General features: G+C 35.0%; 1 protein-coding gene and 1 pseudogene across 13 annotated transcripts in view; one reads left to right on the forward strand and one right to left on the reverse strand.

The window, feature by feature from the left end:
• Nucleotides 1-17186, reverse strand: part of Ankhd1 (ankyrin repeat and KH domain containing 1) — a 112769-nt gene that overhangs the window by 13764 nt on the left and 81819 nt on the right. For 12 of the 13 annotated variants that reach the window (XM_074076861.1, XM_074076858.1, XM_074076857.1 and 9 more), the window contains 9 exons: nt 14698-14873; nt 14219-14381; nt 10571-10666; nt 9761-9877; nt 4637-4811; nt 3369-3825; nt 2785-2931; nt 1887-2036; nt 49-1661 (listed from right to left, as the gene is read on the reverse strand). In XM_074076861.1, coding sequence (XP_073932962.1) covers nt 49-1661; nt 1887-2036; nt 2785-2931; nt 3369-3825; nt 4637-4811; nt 9761-9877; nt 10571-10666; nt 14219-14381; nt 14698-14873 — 3094 coding nt within the window. Of the gene's footprint in view, nt 1-48; nt 1662-1886; nt 2037-2780; nt 2932-3368; nt 3826-4636; nt 4812-9760; nt 9878-10570; nt 10667-14218; nt 14382-14697; nt 14874-17186 lie in introns of those variants that run through there. The other variant, XM_020157124.2, reaches the window with a different exon arrangement.
• On the forward strand, nt 5732-5832 carry LOC141424453 (U6 spliceosomal RNA; annotated as a pseudogene).

Here is a 17186-nt window from a genome sequence, read left to right on the forward strand (position 1 = left end):
AGGCTGTGATAGCCCCAAACTGAGTTACAGTAATACTTAATAACTTACCCACTGGACTTGTAGAAACTCTCTGGGAAGGTGGTCTGAAGCCAGGTGCCTTGGAGTTGTCAGAGTGCACATTTTCCAAGTGTCCCAGTACAGAGTTACCCAGGAATGCTGACTGAACAGTGAAAGAGGCATCTGCAGCAACTCGTGAGGACAGGGGACCATCTCCCCACCCCTGATTGGCTGGTACCTGACTGCTATCAAAAAGACTACTGAAGTGATTGAAGAGTGTAGCTGGACCAAATGTAGGTTGTAAAGATTTATTTGCTGGGTTCATGTGCATCTGAGAACCATTCATAATGTTCACAGCTGAAGAAAGCTGCACTGCAGCTGGTGGGCCTTGAGCTGGTGTTAAAGGAACAGGATTTGTAACAAAAATAGACTGGGGATCTTGGTGTATAGTTGCATTTGGCACCACTGAGTAAAAGGAACCTCTGGGCTGCATTCGATGAGAAACTCGAGGTGCTGGTACAGCTAACTGAGGTAAATTACTGGTGTCCTGATTATCAGCAGTAACCAATCTGGGTGATGACAAAGTCAATGGAGCAGGTTCTGAGTTGGAGGCAAAAGGCATTGACATAGGACTTAAATCAGACACATTAGATGGCTGTCCCTCCTCCTGTGTGTTATTGGAGGGAGGAGTGGGACTACTGGTTGGATGAGTTTCTGGAGCTCCTGGGGTGTTGCTGGTAGAGCTACTACAACTATTTGCTGTTGGAGATGGTGTACATAGGTTTGCCATGGGTTGGTCTTGTGTGGACACTTTCTCTTTGGGAGGTGGCATGACAGAGAAAGACTCCATCTTTTGTGAAGAAAGTTGTGTATGAGGAGCAGTTGGAGGTTGAAATGTGGTGGGGACTTGCCCACTAGTGGTAGGTGCAGAGGAGACAGAAGGTAAGGAACTACAAGTGCTTGACACAGAAGAAATCACCGTTGCTGGAGGACTTGTCTTAGGCACACAGGCAAACAACTGCTTTCTGACTGATGAAGAAGTCCGGGTATTAGTCACACACAGTTGCTGACTGGCAGCAACTACGGAAGAGACAGTGATAGGACAACTGGCAGTAGCTAGTCCAGAAGATTCTGATTGTATAACAGTTCCATTCTGGCTAGGTAGACGGGTTGTATTATTATGCTTTGGAGAGCTATTTGTATTGCCAGGATTCACAGGTCTCACTGGGAATGGTCCCCAAGTGTTAGGAGAAGGTGAGAAGGTTCCTCCAAACTGGGCCATGGGTAAGCGAGGATGCCGAATCTGTTGCATAGTTTGAGCAGCCAGCAGGGCAAAATGAGGGTGGGGATAAGCTAAGGGAAGAGAAACTGGGAAAGAAGAACGTACATTTGTTGGCACGTTCTTATTAAGTTTATTAGTGGGCTGGAAGGTAGATAACGTTGTTGCCTGTGAAGTTACAAGACTTTGAGCACCCAAAGGAAATGCATTTTTGCTAGAAGCTGCTGTGGTGCCTACTCCAGATGAGAAGTTTGCATGAATGGATTTGGTGCTGGCAGGTGTTCTGATATGATTTTTAGGAATCAAGTCTTCCAATTCCTTAGCAGGATCTTGAATAAGCGCATTGATAAGTTGAACTGCATACCTTGTTGATTCTGTACCACCCCTGGGGAACAAATAAATAAAAACAAGACAAGAAACATAAAAAACAGGTAATATTAACCATTAAATAAAATTATTTCTTTAAAAAACTGAACTCAGGATTTTACACTTGCTAGGCAATCACTTGAGCCACAACCCAGTCCTAAAATTCTAAATTGTACCATAATAAAAACATGTTTCTTATAAGATTTCAATTCTGAACTAATTATATAAATTTTTAAACAATTACCTGATTGTGATCATTCTCTCGCCATTCTTATCCTTTTGTTTATCCACATCAATATGGGCACCAGTAACATCTTGTATTGCAGTGATGTTGCATCCTCCTCTTCCCATTATTCTGGACACCACTGAAGCTGGGACAGATAATTTCTTTGACCTATAAAATGAAGGCTACATGTGAGCTTATGAAATCAAATGTCTGTGAATAGAAAATATCTTTATTTAAAAAGATGTCTCAGTTAAGTATGTTGATGGACATTTGTAATATCCTCAAACCTTAAAGAAGAAATTACCAACTATTTTCCCCAGTAGTGGGGGCACAGTGCTTACGAGGTAGGCACTGTATCACTTGAGTCATTCCACCATCCCATATTATTAAACTTTTATTTTAGAAACTGATCTCTTTTAACATAGTGAACTTAATTGAGGAAAGTTAAAAATTATATTGCTGTTTAAAACAAAAATTACATTTAACTTACTCATAATTTAAGCATTCAAATCTGCCCAAAACATTGTAAGTCAATTACCCTATTAGCACCACGTATTGTCACTTTCTAAATTAAAAAGATGCATACAATAGGTTAAACTCCATATTAAATAATATATTCTATCTTATTTTAAACAACATCAACAAAGTAACAAACAGTCTCAAATATTTTGTGATCTATATAAAAGGCAACTGATAGGTTATCTAAAAGAGCCAACATTTGTTATATCAATTAAATATGCATGCAAATATATTGCTTCCAATTTTGTGTTAGCATATTCTGGATTTAATGTGGCACTGCAGTTTACAATAATGGTCACATTGAAAATTATTCAATATGTGCAGGTAACCATCTTGCAAGATATGGAGAACCTTTATGATTTATGAAAGTTAAAAACATGGAACTAATTCTACTTACCTTCGGACAACTTCTTTCCACCCTTCTTCTCTTTTTTGACCCCTTTTAGGGCTAGTAAGATTCAGCTTTATGTTTGGAGAGCTTAATGGCAAGGACACTGACTTATAGCTTGCTGACAAAGAATTAGGATTCACTTCACCTTCAAGTCTGAGAAGAGAAAATATCAAGTCCAACAAGAGACACTTTTTAAGGTCGAAATTCAAGAGACAAAATAGACAAAGTGATATTGAAATATTTCAATTAAAGTTTGGCACATCAAATAAGACAGGAAAAAAGAAATAGAACAATGAGTCCATCACCTGTTTTAGTATTAAAATGGATTAAGAAGCCTAAAGTTAGACCACAGTCAATAAAAATGACAGTTCAATAAAATCAAGGCATGCTAATATTTTCAACTTTAAACTATGAATCTTATAATCTTATCTATTACATGAAACAGGACACAGGTGAATTTCAGTTTTGAAAATTTGAAGACTTAAAATTGTTTAAAACAACTTGTGATTAGAAAATATACTTTAAATTTTGTACCAAACATGAAAAATGAAAGCTGAATGTGGAGTTAACAAGTCAAAAAAAAAAATTACCGTGTTTGAGTTTTGGAAGCGGCATTCATTATCTTTTCTTCTTGGGAATTGAGGAGTAGTGTGGGGCACCTCCTATCACTAGTGGAATTCACATCCATAGTGAAATTTAACTCTTGGCTTTTACCACCACTACTACTCTCACTGTTACAGTCAGTGCTATCCAAGTTATCCGAATCACTATTTCCACTGGCACCACCACCTCTAGGTTCGCCATTTACTTTATTTTTATCTGCCTTTTGTTGTGCTAAAGATATATGTTGTTCTGGTAAAATTAAATGTGCTGTGGGAGGGGTCTCTTTTGTTTTATTCTTTTTATTTTTCCGATTGGTGCTGGGGGTTGTTACCACATTGGCCCTTTTTTTTCCAAACACATTTGTGAATGTGGCAGATGTTGCAGAGATTCCAATTGTGGTGGTGGTTGTTGCACTAGGAGGTTCTATGGGAACTTCTTGCTCCACTGAAATTATAAAAAACAAGGATAAAAATCACATTGAGAGCCACAGATCTCTAAACAATTTTTAACAAAATATACCTAATGATTCATAATTCAATCTTTTAGGTTACACTTTACTTTCATTAATAAACAACAACAAAAAAACCCTTTACTGTTCTTAGAACATCTGATGTCTAAGATAGTGTAGAATATAGACACCATTAACATTCTTAAGAATGGAAATGCAAATTTCATGAATTAATCAAAAACTACAATACAGTTTGAATTTAGGGAGTTTTTCAAATAGTATTTTAGAACTAGAATTCAAGTAAAGCAAAATTATTTGCCTTCTACAAGAACTGACAGTCAACAACTCTGAGAGTAATGAACTCTCAGACTCTCTATGACTTCAAGGCTGAACCTTAGCTAAGAATTTATTGAGGAACTGTACTTCTTCCTATTTCCTAATCAGGGGAATGAGAGATAGAAAAGAACTTGAAGAAAAGCTGACAAGTCTCTAGTTGTACTGCTCCAAGTACAACTGCCTCCCAAGTAATGAGGATTATAGGTATGAGCTACTGGCACCCAGCTTTATTTACTAGTAAAGTAGACTATGGGGTCAGAGATGTGGCTCAAGCAGTAGAGTACCTACCTAGCAAGCACAAAGCCCTTAGTTAAAACTCCAGTACTGCCAAGCAACAATAAAAGTAGGCTATCAATTTCAGATTACATTAATCAAATATTTAGCCTTAGTTAATGAGAGCAAAAAACACTCATAATCAGGTTAATAAACACAGGAGAATTTTATCTCTAATTCAGGTGTGTCATTTCTTACCATCTTCATCATTCTCCTCTTCATCCTCATCCTCTGGGAGTTCTGAATTCTCTTTAGGTTTGTTTTCCTCATCTTCTTCCTGTTTTCTTTTCTGCTCCTCTTTTTTCTTTTTTCTCTTTTCTTTTCTTTTTTCTCTTTTAGCTGCAAGAGCCTGTTTTCTGCTCTCTTCTCTTAACTGTAAATAAAGTATATAATTTTACCAATAATGCAATAATTTAAAATTAAGAATGAAGTAACATTTTTATACATGACTTCCCATGGATTACAGTCCCAAAATACATTTATAAAACCAAAGGAAAACTAAACTGGACATTATCAAAATGAAAGACTTACTTCAAGTGCTGGACATGTTGATGCATGCCTGTGATCTGAGCACTCAGGAGGCTGAGGCAGGAGGATCGTGAATTTAGGCCAGCCTGGGCTACATAACAAAATCTTGTCTTAAAAACAAATGAACAAAATAATTTTTCTACTTCAAAGGAACCATCAAGAAAGTAAAAGGATGGGCTGAAGGCATGGTTCAAGTGGTAGACCACTTACCTAGCAAGTGCAAAGCCCTGAGTTCAAACCCCAATCCCACAAATTACAAATTAATAATCAACTAAAAGCCAGGTAATAAAAATGTCAAGTCATACACCTTAAATATATGTAAGTTTTCCTTAACAAAACTGTTTTTAAAAAAAATGAGAAAAGGATCCTAATAGACATTTCTCTGAGGAAAATACATAAATGGCCAATAAGCACATGTAAAGATACATGTTCATTATCATTAGCCATCAGAGAAAAGCAAATTAAACTCACAATGAGGTAACAGTTCACATACACTAGGATGGCTATAATAAAAAAGACAGATAATAACCAGTATAGTGAAGATGTGAAGAAACTGAAACCTTCATACACTGTGGTGAAGAATGTAAAATGGTACACCCACTTTGGAAAACAATATGGCAATTCCTTAAATGGTTAAACATAGAATTACCATGACACTGCATTCTATTCCTAGGTATACAATCAAAAGAAACGAAAACATGTTAAAACACTTGAATACTTAATAGTCACAGCAGCATTATTCACAATAGACAAAAAGTGGAAACAGTACTCGCTTTGTCAGCACATATGCTAAAATTGGAATGATACCAAACAGATCAGCACAGCTCCTACACAAGGATGACACACAATTTGTTATCCATATTTCTGGTACTCATGATCCTCCTGCCTCAGCTTCCCTAGTGCTAGAATCCCAAGTGTACACTACCATGCCTGGCTAGAATTTTTTAAAAATTTGACAATAAGAACAAGTGAGGAACATATTCATGCTATAACATGGATAACTTTTGAAAACATTTTGCTAAGTGAAAGAACCCAGTCACAAAAGATCATATATTGTATGATTCCAATTATATGCAATGTCCAGAAAAAGTAAATCTACACAGACACAAAATAGGTTAGTAGTTACCTACATAGAAGGATCATAAGGCTAGGGAGGGTACTGCTAGCTAAGGGTGCAGGATTTCTTTTTAGAATAATGAAAATGTTTTGAACTGAGAGTACTGTTTAGTGGTAGAGGCCTGCCTAGCATGTACAATGCACCTCAAGAGAAAAAGAAAAGGAAAATTAAAGAAAAGTAAATGTTCTAAAATAGTGATTGTGGTGATGAATGCACAATTCTGTGACTACACTAAAAGCCACCGAATTGTAAAATGTTAAATGGGTGAGAATAGTATGGTATGTGAATAAAATTTCTGTAAAATTGAATAAAATTATTTGGCAAATAGCCTAAAATGCAGACAAAAGAATCTTTATAAAAGACTAACAAATTTCACTACAAAAATGTTGACAAGTAAAGCCACATCCAGAAATCTCACAACCTTCAAGTTTTGCTAACATCTATGTTGGTTAGCATGAGAAAAAAATTTTCCTCAGAAAAGAGCACACAAAAATGGTTACCTAACACCATAAAGAAAAGTCTGAAACAAGCAGAAAACACACCAAATTACTCTTATTTCTACAAAATTATGCAAAAAGGCTCACCAGAAGAACTTGTCCATGGAGCTCAGTTCTTCTCCTGGTAATTAAGAAAAGTATTTCCCTCAAAGTTGTAATTTATCGCTTTGAGGCACAAATTGATTATTCTTTGAAATTTTTCTTTGTCTAAATCATAGTGGGCAAACTATGATCTTATTGCCAAATCCAGTCTTCTGCCTGGTGTTTTTTTTTTTTTTTTTTTTTTTTTTTTTGTGGTACTGGGGCTTGAACTCAGGGCTTCATGCTTGCTAGGCTTGCTAGGCAAGCATTCTACCATTTGAGCCATTCAACCAGCCCTTCTGTCTATTTTATTTTGTATGCCTTTAAAAGCTGAAAGTGCTTTTCACATTTTAAATGTATGAAAAAAATAAAGACTATTTCATGAAACAAAATCTAATGTGAAAATTATATGAAATTCACATTTCAGTGTTCATAGCTAATGTTCTATTTGAACAGTCACATTTATATACCCATTGTTTATGGTTGACTTCATGTCATAGTTATCTATGACAGAGACCATATGACATGCATACCCTAAAACATTTACTTTTTAGAAAAAGTTTACTAACCTCAAATGTAAGTAAGATCCTGAAGACAGAATGAAGAGATTACAAAAATAAAAATTATAGACAAGAATGGGCCCTTAGTAGTCATCTAATTTAAAACTCCATTTTTCTTTCTTTCCTTCCTTTCTCTCTCTCTCTCCTCTCTCTCTCTCTCTCTCTCTCTCTCTCTCTCTCTCTCTCTGTCCTTTCTTTCTCTTCTCTCTCTCTCTCCTCTCTTTTTTATGGTACACAGGACCTTATGCTTGCTAGGCATGTGCTCTATACTTGAGCTACTCTACCAGCTCTGTTCTGTGTTGGGTATTTTCAAGATAGTGACTCGTGAACTATTTGCCTGGGCTGGCTTTGAAACAAAATTCTCCTGATCTCTGTCTCCCAAGTAGCTGGGATTACAGATGTGAGGCACTAGAGCCTGGCTTCTACTTCATTGTAAAGTGAATATGTGAGTTGGGGATAGAGTGCTTGCCTGGCATGTATAAGGCCCTTGGAGAGATCCCAAGTACCATAAAAACAAAACAAAACAAAATGAATATAGCAGTTTTTAAACTGAAATCAAGTTTATCATGGAAATACTAAAGTTAATTTCCTAATAATAAGACTTAAAGGTTTATACTTTCCCCCAATGTAAGTAACATGATAATGAATTGAATGCCTTCATATACTGAAGTCTTTTGAGAATTTGCCTATTTACCTTATTTCTAAAAATGGAATAGCTAGAAAAAGAGTATATAAGCTTTTTTGTTAACTGATCTGTCAAAGCACCATCATTAACAGTTATAACTTATACATCAAAAATCATAAAAAGTACTAATTTCTCTATATCCTTGCCATCAAATCAATAGATATTACAAACTTTTGGATTTTTTTTGTTTGTTTGGTTGGTACTGGGATTTAACCTTCATGCTTGCTAGGCAGGCGCTATACCTCGAGTCACCCTGCCAGCCCAAAACTTTCGGATTTTAAGCTTTACCAATCTGGTGAAAATATTTAAGCCTTTCTTTTACTTTGTTTATTAGTGAAGGTGAGCATTATTCACCGATTTACTGGACATTTGTACTTTGGTGAATTGCCTATCCATGTGATCTCTTTTCTTTTGTGTCTGTTTGAGATGGGGGGGTCTTGCTATGTTAGTCAGTCTGGTCTTGAACTCCTAAGCTTATTCAGTCTTCCCAATTTAGTCTCCAAAATGCTAGGATCACTGGATCATTTTTTATTCTAGGTCATTATTTTAATCTCATTGATATGTAAGCAACCTTTTCCTTTTTTTTTTTTTTAAAAAGAATTGTTATCAAAACTTTAGCCACTTTCAAAATGATCATACTTTGTTCTTCCTTTATTTTTGATTTATCTTATGTTTAGCTAACTCTTACATTTACAGAATAACTATACACATCTAAATCATCGTCTTTGTTCTCTTAACATAATTTCTGTATTCACTATAATACTTATATAACATCCTCATTTTCCAGAAAACGGTCTCAGAAAAGCAATCTCATTTTTTGTTTTGTTTTTTGATTTTTTTTTTTTTTTTTTTTGGTGGTACTTGAGAATTGAACACTCAGGCCTAGAAAATCTTAGTCAAGTGCTCTACCACTGAATCACACACCAGTCTCTAGACACACTTTTTATTTATTTATTTGGCAGTACTGGAGTTTGAACTCAGGGCTTTGCACTTGATAGGCAGGTTCTCTACCACCTGAGCCATACCTCCAACCCCCTAAACACGCTTTAATAGGAAATCTAATAAACCATTTTTAGACCACATCTTATAAAAAACAAATTTCTAATGCTTTACTAAATTTCTTTTCTTTTTTTCCTGCAGTACTGGGGCTTGAACTCGGGGCCTTCACCTTGAGCCACTCCACCAGCCCTATTTTTGTGAAGAGTTTTTTGCGATAGGGTCTCGCAGAACTATTTGCCCAGGCTGGCTTCAAACCATGATCCTCCTGACCTCTGCCTCCTGAGTAGCTAGGATTACAGATGTGAGCTACCAGTGCCCAGCACTAAATTTCTTCTTACACTAATGTTAAGTCTATTTGGGATCTTACTCAATACCTAGTCCCTCACTTAATGTGGTCTCAAAATATTTTATTTAGAACGATAGTTATGAATCAGTAGAATTCGTGGTGATTTAAGAATCTATAGCCATAGCTTTTGAATAATATTTCATTAAGATTATTGGGCTGGGGTGTGGCTCAAATGGTACAATGCCTGCCTACAAACACAAGACCCTGAGTTCCAAAAAAATAGTAATATAGGTGACAAGTTATTCTGACAATTTCTTTCTTTTGTGTAATTTTAAAATTGTGTAATTTTTTAAAATTGGTAATTTTATTACCAATTTTACTGATATAAACAATGTATAACTCAAAATTACAATATCAGATAACTCACAGATTTAAGAATAAATAAAAATACCAACTAATTACCATTTATAACTGAAGTACACTGTAGGTTAATTGTGGATGTAAGAGTTAGGCAAAAATCAATTATATTCTGATAATTTCTAATAAAGAAAATTATCCTTGCCTCTCACCTTTTCCAGGTCAAGTTCCTTTAGGAGAATACTTGCATTCTTATTTGCTTCTGCAGCCTGCTGGTCTTTAGCCTTCACAATCGTCTCAACACATTGGTGACACTTTTTCAAGAGTTCCTATAGTGGAAAATGGAATAATATCAATAGAAACAATAGAAACATGTTAACATATAGAATCCAAATAAAACTGGAGCCAATGAGTACACCAAAGTCCAGGAGTTAAAGCTTAAACAACTGAAAATTCACTTAATCAAATTCAGCTATCCTTTAACTCCAGGCTTTCATCAATTTTTCATAAGAATAAAGCATCTTTCTTTAAAAATGTGTGTATTAAGAAAAATCTTCTAATCAGACTAAGCTTTAATAATAAACCTTAGCTGTAGTCACTGCCACACCACTATGATCCTTAGGAGGAAGGAAATCTCAAAATACCAAATATTATAACCATCTACTTTGCAAATGGAGAAGCTAAACAATATGTGCTTTTGGACCTTTAGAGAACAAAAAAGAACAAATTCTTTTTCCGTTGTTTTTGTACTGGCGTTTGAACTTAGAGCCTTGCACTTGCTAGGCAGGTACTCTACAACTTGAGATATACCACCAGTCCAAGAACAAATTCTTAATTGCACATCTTGGCATATAACTCCTCAAGAAGAAAAATGCACTTCAAAAACATAGTAAACTGCTGGTCCAAAGGCAGTGAGCTATCTTAACTGATTGTTCACAGTCAGTTATAAATTGAACTCCTTGTTCTACAATTTCCCCACTTCTTACTACTTGAAGTCTTAAGAAAAAAAACAGTAAACTTACCTTATCTGTAATTGTTGCTATGTATCTCATGCATTCTATATCTGAAGGGAACTGATTGACTTCCTTCACCAAATACTGAACAACTTTTACATGACCCTATATAAGCACAACAGAAAACATACAAAAGAATTCCTTAAAATTTTGCCCATGTATTTAACAATATAAAGTTTTAAAAAAGAGCTTCTAGTTTGCTGAATTTATTACTAAAATTATGGAAACAAGGATAACTATCATGTACTAATAAAACCATTTCAAAAATTAAAAAAAGGAAAAGGGCAGTTCTCAGTTTATAAAGAGAAAAAAGGCAGATTTAATTAGCTTACTTCCCATAAAAAGCAAAAAAAAAATATTGTTGTTGAAAACAGTATCTCCTGAAGAAATCCATTAATAAATTAAAATGGGCAATGTGAAATGAACATTAGTATAAAAGGGAAATTAATCCTAAAACAAAGTTGATTTTCTACATTTCAAAGTATTATTTGGGCTCCACATTACTAAATTGAACAAGGTAGACAGCCACATTTTTTCTGAGTCCCATGACTTGAATTTAGACAAAACGCTTTCTAAATACCATCATCAGGAACTGAATGCAATAAATTCTAAGCACATCTGTTTTAATATTAATTTCTGCTCCAACTATCATTCTAAAACATCTTCAAGAGGAGTGTGATTAAAGTGATAGAGTGTCTGCCTCCTTCAAACCCGAGTACCAGAAAAAAAAATTAAAACATCTTCAAAAAGTCTACTGGAGACAAAAAGAAAAGGAAAGAAAAGAAAGTAGCTGTTGGCTGTATGATAGGGATTTGATTTAGTACAGGAATGAGGAAGTATTATATGGTTATAGAATTATTTTGTATCTTTATGAGGTTCATACATTTATTAAAATGCACTAAACTATCTGCCTTAAAATTCATACATTTTGCCCGGGTGCCAGGGCTCACACCTATAATCCTAGCTACTGGAAAGGTAGAGATCAGGAGGATCTTGGTTCAAGGCCAGCCCAAGCAAATAGTTTAGCAACCCTATCTTGAGAATACCCAACACAAAAAAAGGACTGGCAGAGTGGCTCAAGTGGGAGAGCTGCTGCTAGTAAGTATGACACCCTGATTTCAAACCTTACTACTGCCAAAAATAAAAATAAAATAAAATCATGCATTATAGTATATGTAAATTATACTTGTTAAAAGACAAAAAGTTTAAGAAAGAATTAAGTCTAAAAAATATTCTAAGATTTTCTTTTCTTTCTTTTTGGGGGCAAATATAGCAAGTTAGATGATGGGAACTCTTGCCAGAAGGAGGAGAAGACAAGGGGAGGAAGAGGAGAAATAGAGGAAGAGGGGAACAACAAGGAGGGAGAAGGGAAATGTTTTGGACAGTTTTGAAATAGGGTCTTGTTTTTTTGCCTGGGGCTAGCCTCGAATTGTGAGCCTCCTAATCTCTGCATCCTGAATAGAATTTCAGGCATAAGCCACCAGTGCCCAACTACTTAAGTTTGTCAGGTACTACAGTGAACTAGGGTGAAAAAGACAGAGCTCTCAGCACTCATGGACCTTCCATTTAGCAAAACAGGCATTAAAAGGGAAAATGTTATGTTACAATATACAATTACAAATTGGGATAAAGAAAATAAAAAACTCAACTATAAATCAGAACCAGAGGAACCTTTCTCAAATTGAGTTTTAGGGAAAGTCTCTGAATTTAAAATGTGAGTTAAAGAATGAAGAAGTAAACAGCAAAGGAGAACATTCCGGGAAAAGAAAATCAATAAGAAAAGCCTGAAAGGCAGTTAAAAATTTAGTGCACTCTATATCAAAGGAAATAATTACCAAAATAAAGAGATAGCCTACACAATGGAAGAAAATCTTTGCCTAAAAGGGATTAATAACTAGAAAGTATAAAAAGCTCAAAAACTAAAACACTAAAATAACTAATAATCCAATTAATAAATGGAAAAATGAATTGAACAGACAATTCTTAAAAGAAGTACAAAGAGGCAATAAATACATGAATAAATGTTCAACATTTCTAGCCAAAAGGAAATACAAATTACAGCTACACTTCAGGCTGGAGGTGTGGTGCAGGTGGAAGAATACCGTGAGTTCAAATCCCAGTACTGGCAAACAACTAAATTAAGATTCCATCTCTCAAGTCAGAATGGTTATCATCAAAACAGTAGAGGCTGTAGGAGTGGTTCATATGGCAGAGTACTTACTTAGCAAGCATGAAGCCCTGAGTTCAAACCCCAGTACTTCAAAAAAAGAAAAGAGAGAAAAAAAAAAAAAGCAACATCAAATGCTGGTGAGGATGCAGAGGAAGAAGGAACATTTATATACTATAGGTGGCAAGGTAAATTACCGCAGCCTCTATGGAAATTCCTCAAAAAACTAAAACTAGAGCTACCGTATAATCCTGCTATACCACTCTTGAGCATATGTCTGAAAGGGTATAAATCAGGATACATTGGAGATCCCTGTACCCTTAATGTTAATTGCACCACTATTCTCAACAGTCAAGTTGTGGAATCAGTATAGGTGCCCATCAACAAATGAACAAATACAGAAAATGTGATGCATATAGACAATGAAGAATTATTCAGTCATTAAAAAAAAAAGACTAAAATAATGTCATTTTCAGGAAAATACATGGAACTGGAGATCATGTTAGGGGAAATAAACTAGGTTCAGAAAGACAACTATTGCATTTTTTTCTCTAGACCATATTTATAGGCTCCAGAAGGACAGAGGGAGTACATTATATCAATGTATGAAAATAGCATAATGAAACACAATGAAAATTGTAATATGAAAAAAAGGGGTGAAGAGGAAGGGGATTAAGAGAGACTAATACAGGGAGTGAGTCTGATCAAAGTTCAGTATATGCATGTATGAAAATATCACAATAAAAATGCCTTGTACAATTAATATATGCTAATAAAAAATTAGTACATTCTAGGCTAGTGACCATATAGTACAGTGAAGAAAAGTGGGAGGGTAACATGAATGATTAGGCTGGAGAGGTTTAGCATTCAAATTATGTGGGACTTTGTAGACCATGTTAAGTATCTTATGGTTTCTCATTAATTACCATGGGCAGGCTTTTAAAACTGTAGCAGAAAAATGAGCCTTAGTATATGTAAGAGGCGGGCTGCAGTAATAGCTCAAGTGGTACAGCATTTGCCTTCCATGTGCAAGGCCCTGTATTCAATCCCCATTACTGTAAAAACCAAACCAAACCAAACCAAAAACAAAACAAAACAAAACAAAACAAAAAACCCACATATCTATATATTTATCTACACATAAAATTGTATCTCTATCTATGTGTCTGTCTATCTATCTATAGGATAAATTTTTATGGAGGTTCACTCTTTTTTTATTCCTATTCAGGTAGAGAAAACATCCATCTACATATACTAGTTCTTTAAATCTCATGTTTTCTATACAACAACATAATAAAAATTGTCAAGATACCAAGTGAATTAAAAACAAAGTTGCATATAGTGAACTACCACATAGCTCTCAGGTTTGGCCACAGAAGAGTGGAAAGACAGCAGAATTCTCCAAGATCAGTAAATTTTTCTCACATTGTTTCAACTTATAAATGGCTTAAAATCATTAAATTTTATCCTTTTCTTCTTACATAAATTACCTTGCGAAATGCTGACATAAGAGGTGTGATTTTCCGGTTATCTGCTGCATCCACATCAGCACCTGCTTGCACTAGCAGTTGTACTACATCAAAATGACCGCCATTAGATGCCAGCCAAAGTGGTGTGTTTCCCTTCTTGTTACGAACATCAATATGAGCTCCCCTATAAACAGAGAATGTTAACAGTTTGTTACCTATAAGAAGCTGGCATTTTTTTCATTTTCTCTAGCATCTTTGTTATCTTCTAAAAAAAACATGTAATAATCTATATTTTAAAATGTCAATAAAGTAAAACAACTTTAAAGTCTCTGAAAAGTGAAAGGGTCCACAATTTTATATATGAGAAAATTGGAGTTAAGAAAGAATAAGATAGATGGTGTGAATTTGATCAAAGCACATATATGCATATAAATAAATATCACAATTAATTGTATAATTAATTTATGCTAATAAAAATAGTTTTAAAAAGAAAAAGTTACCTGTTAATCAGGAGCTCACAAAATTTGTAGTGACCTTTGTCTGCTGCTATTGTTAATGCAGTATCTCTTGAGGAAGGCACAGGGGGTGCATTGACATCTGCTCCTTTATCAAGGAGAACTCTTCCAACCTCTGCATATCCTCCAGAAGCAGCTTCCATCAGGGGGGTAAGACCAGTCTGTTTAAACCAACCAATTATGCAATGAAATGACATAATTTCTTAAAAAGGCTATAGTAATTGATTTTGTTTAAAATGATTGTTGTACTAGCAATTAACTTTTAACTAGATTCTATTTCTGATTTCCTCTCATAAAGAAATTTAGCAATATTCTGTCTTAAATTTTACTAAATAACAACTGAAAATTGTTAGATTCAGTAGACATGCCAGAATGAATTCACTGGAAACCTATTATGTTATGCAGCAAAAAAAAACCAAAACTGGGTGTGGTGGGGTGCACCTTTAATTCCAGCACTCAGGTTTCTCAGGCAGAAGGATTTCCAGTTTGAGACCAGTCCAGTCTACATAGTAAGACCCTGCCTCAAACAAAATGTAAGAGAAATATTTCATAATTTCTATACTGTTATAAATTTACTCATTACGTAACTTCTTTTCAAAATGAAGAGATACTAACAATTAAAATATCACTTCATAATTTTTATATATGTACCTTTTGAACATTAATCTCTCTTTTTTTTTTTGAGACAGGATCTCATTATGTAGCTCAGGCTCATCTTGAACTCTCCATCCCCTTCCCCCAGTCTCTGGAGTGTTGGAATTATAGGCACACATAATCACATCGAAGTTGACATTATTGTCAAAAGACAGTTCCTACTGATACCATTCCCAAAGCAATATGGAGTTCTCTAGGACTTTTAACAGATTAAGTGAGCCACAGCAAATACTTATAATAGAAAAAGACAAACTAGATGGCAAGAAAGGCTCATTTCTCTTTGTATAATAAAAAGGCTAAGAGAAAAATGCATCTTCTCATTTCTTAGATTAGAAGAATGTAAATGTGGCATTAAATTTTTGGAAATATAAATAAAGAAGTCTAGGAAAATAAGATGAACTTTCCATTCAAACCTCTCCAATTTGAAATGACTTATCAGATTGGCTGTCATCTAAGTACAAACAATTCCACTTAAGCTACATTATTCTAGAGTTCTAGGTACCTAACAAGTTTGAAGCAAAGGAATTCAAAACACTGACATACTAACACCTATTCTATAAATGCTGTAGTCATGATCCCAATGACATTCATCAAAGAGACAGAAAAATCTACCGTTAAATTTATTTGGAAACACAAGAGACCATGAACAGCCAAGGTAATACTCAGGAAAAAGAACAATGCTGGAGGTATCACAATACCTGACTTCAAACTATATTACAATATACACACACACACACACACACACACACACACACACACACATATATATAATATTATATTACATATAATACATATTATATTGCTATATATATTATATTATATTATATATATATTATATTTTGTGGTACTGGCACAAAAACAGACATGAAGACCAGTGGAACAGAATAGAGGACCTGGATATCAAGCCACACAACTATAACCAACTTATCTTTGACAAAGGTGCAAAAAAATATACGATGGAGAACAGACAGCCTCTTCAACAAAAACTGCTGGGAAAACTGATTAGCAGTCTGCAAAAAACTGAAACTAGATCCATGTTTATCACCCTATACCAGTATTAACTCAAAATGGATCAAGGACCTTAATATCAGACACCAAATTGTAAAGGTGGTAGAGGAAAGAGTAGGAAATACTTTGGAACTAAAAGGTATAGGCAAGGACTTTCTCAATGGAACCCTAGCAGCTCAGCAACTAAGAGACAGCATAGATAAATGGGACTTCATAAAACTAAAAAGCTTCTGCTCAACAAAAGAAATGGTCTCTAAACTGAAGAGACCCCCAACAGAGTGGGAGAAAATATTTGCTAGCTACACATCAGACAAAGGACTGATAATCAGAATATATAGGAAACTCAAAAAACTAAAGTCTCCCAAAATTAATGAACCAATAAAGAAAGAAATGGGCAAGTGAACTAAACAGAACTTTCTCAAAAGAAGAAATTCAAATGGCCAAAACACACAAGAAAAAATGTTCACCATCTCTAGCCATTAAGGAAATGCAAATCAAAACCACACTAAAATTCCACCTCACCCCTATTAGAATAGCCGTCATTAGAAATACCACCACCAACAGGTGTTGGCGAGGATGTGGGGAAAAAGGAACCCTTATACACTGCTGGTGGGAATGCAAACTAGTACAACCACTCTGGAAAATAATTTGGAGGCTTCTTAAAAATCTAAACATAGATCTGCCATATGATCCAGCAATACCACTCTTGGGGATATACCCAAAGGAATGTGACAAAGGTTACTCCAAACACACCTGCACACCCATGTTTATAGAAGCACTATTAACAATAGCCAAGTTATGGAAACAGCCAA

Source organism: Castor canadensis, chromosome 6, assembly GCF_047511655.1.
Source record: "Castor canadensis chromosome 6, mCasCan1.hap1v2, whole genome shotgun sequence".
NCBI lineage: Eukaryota > Metazoa > Chordata > Mammalia > Rodentia > Castoridae > Castor > Castor canadensis.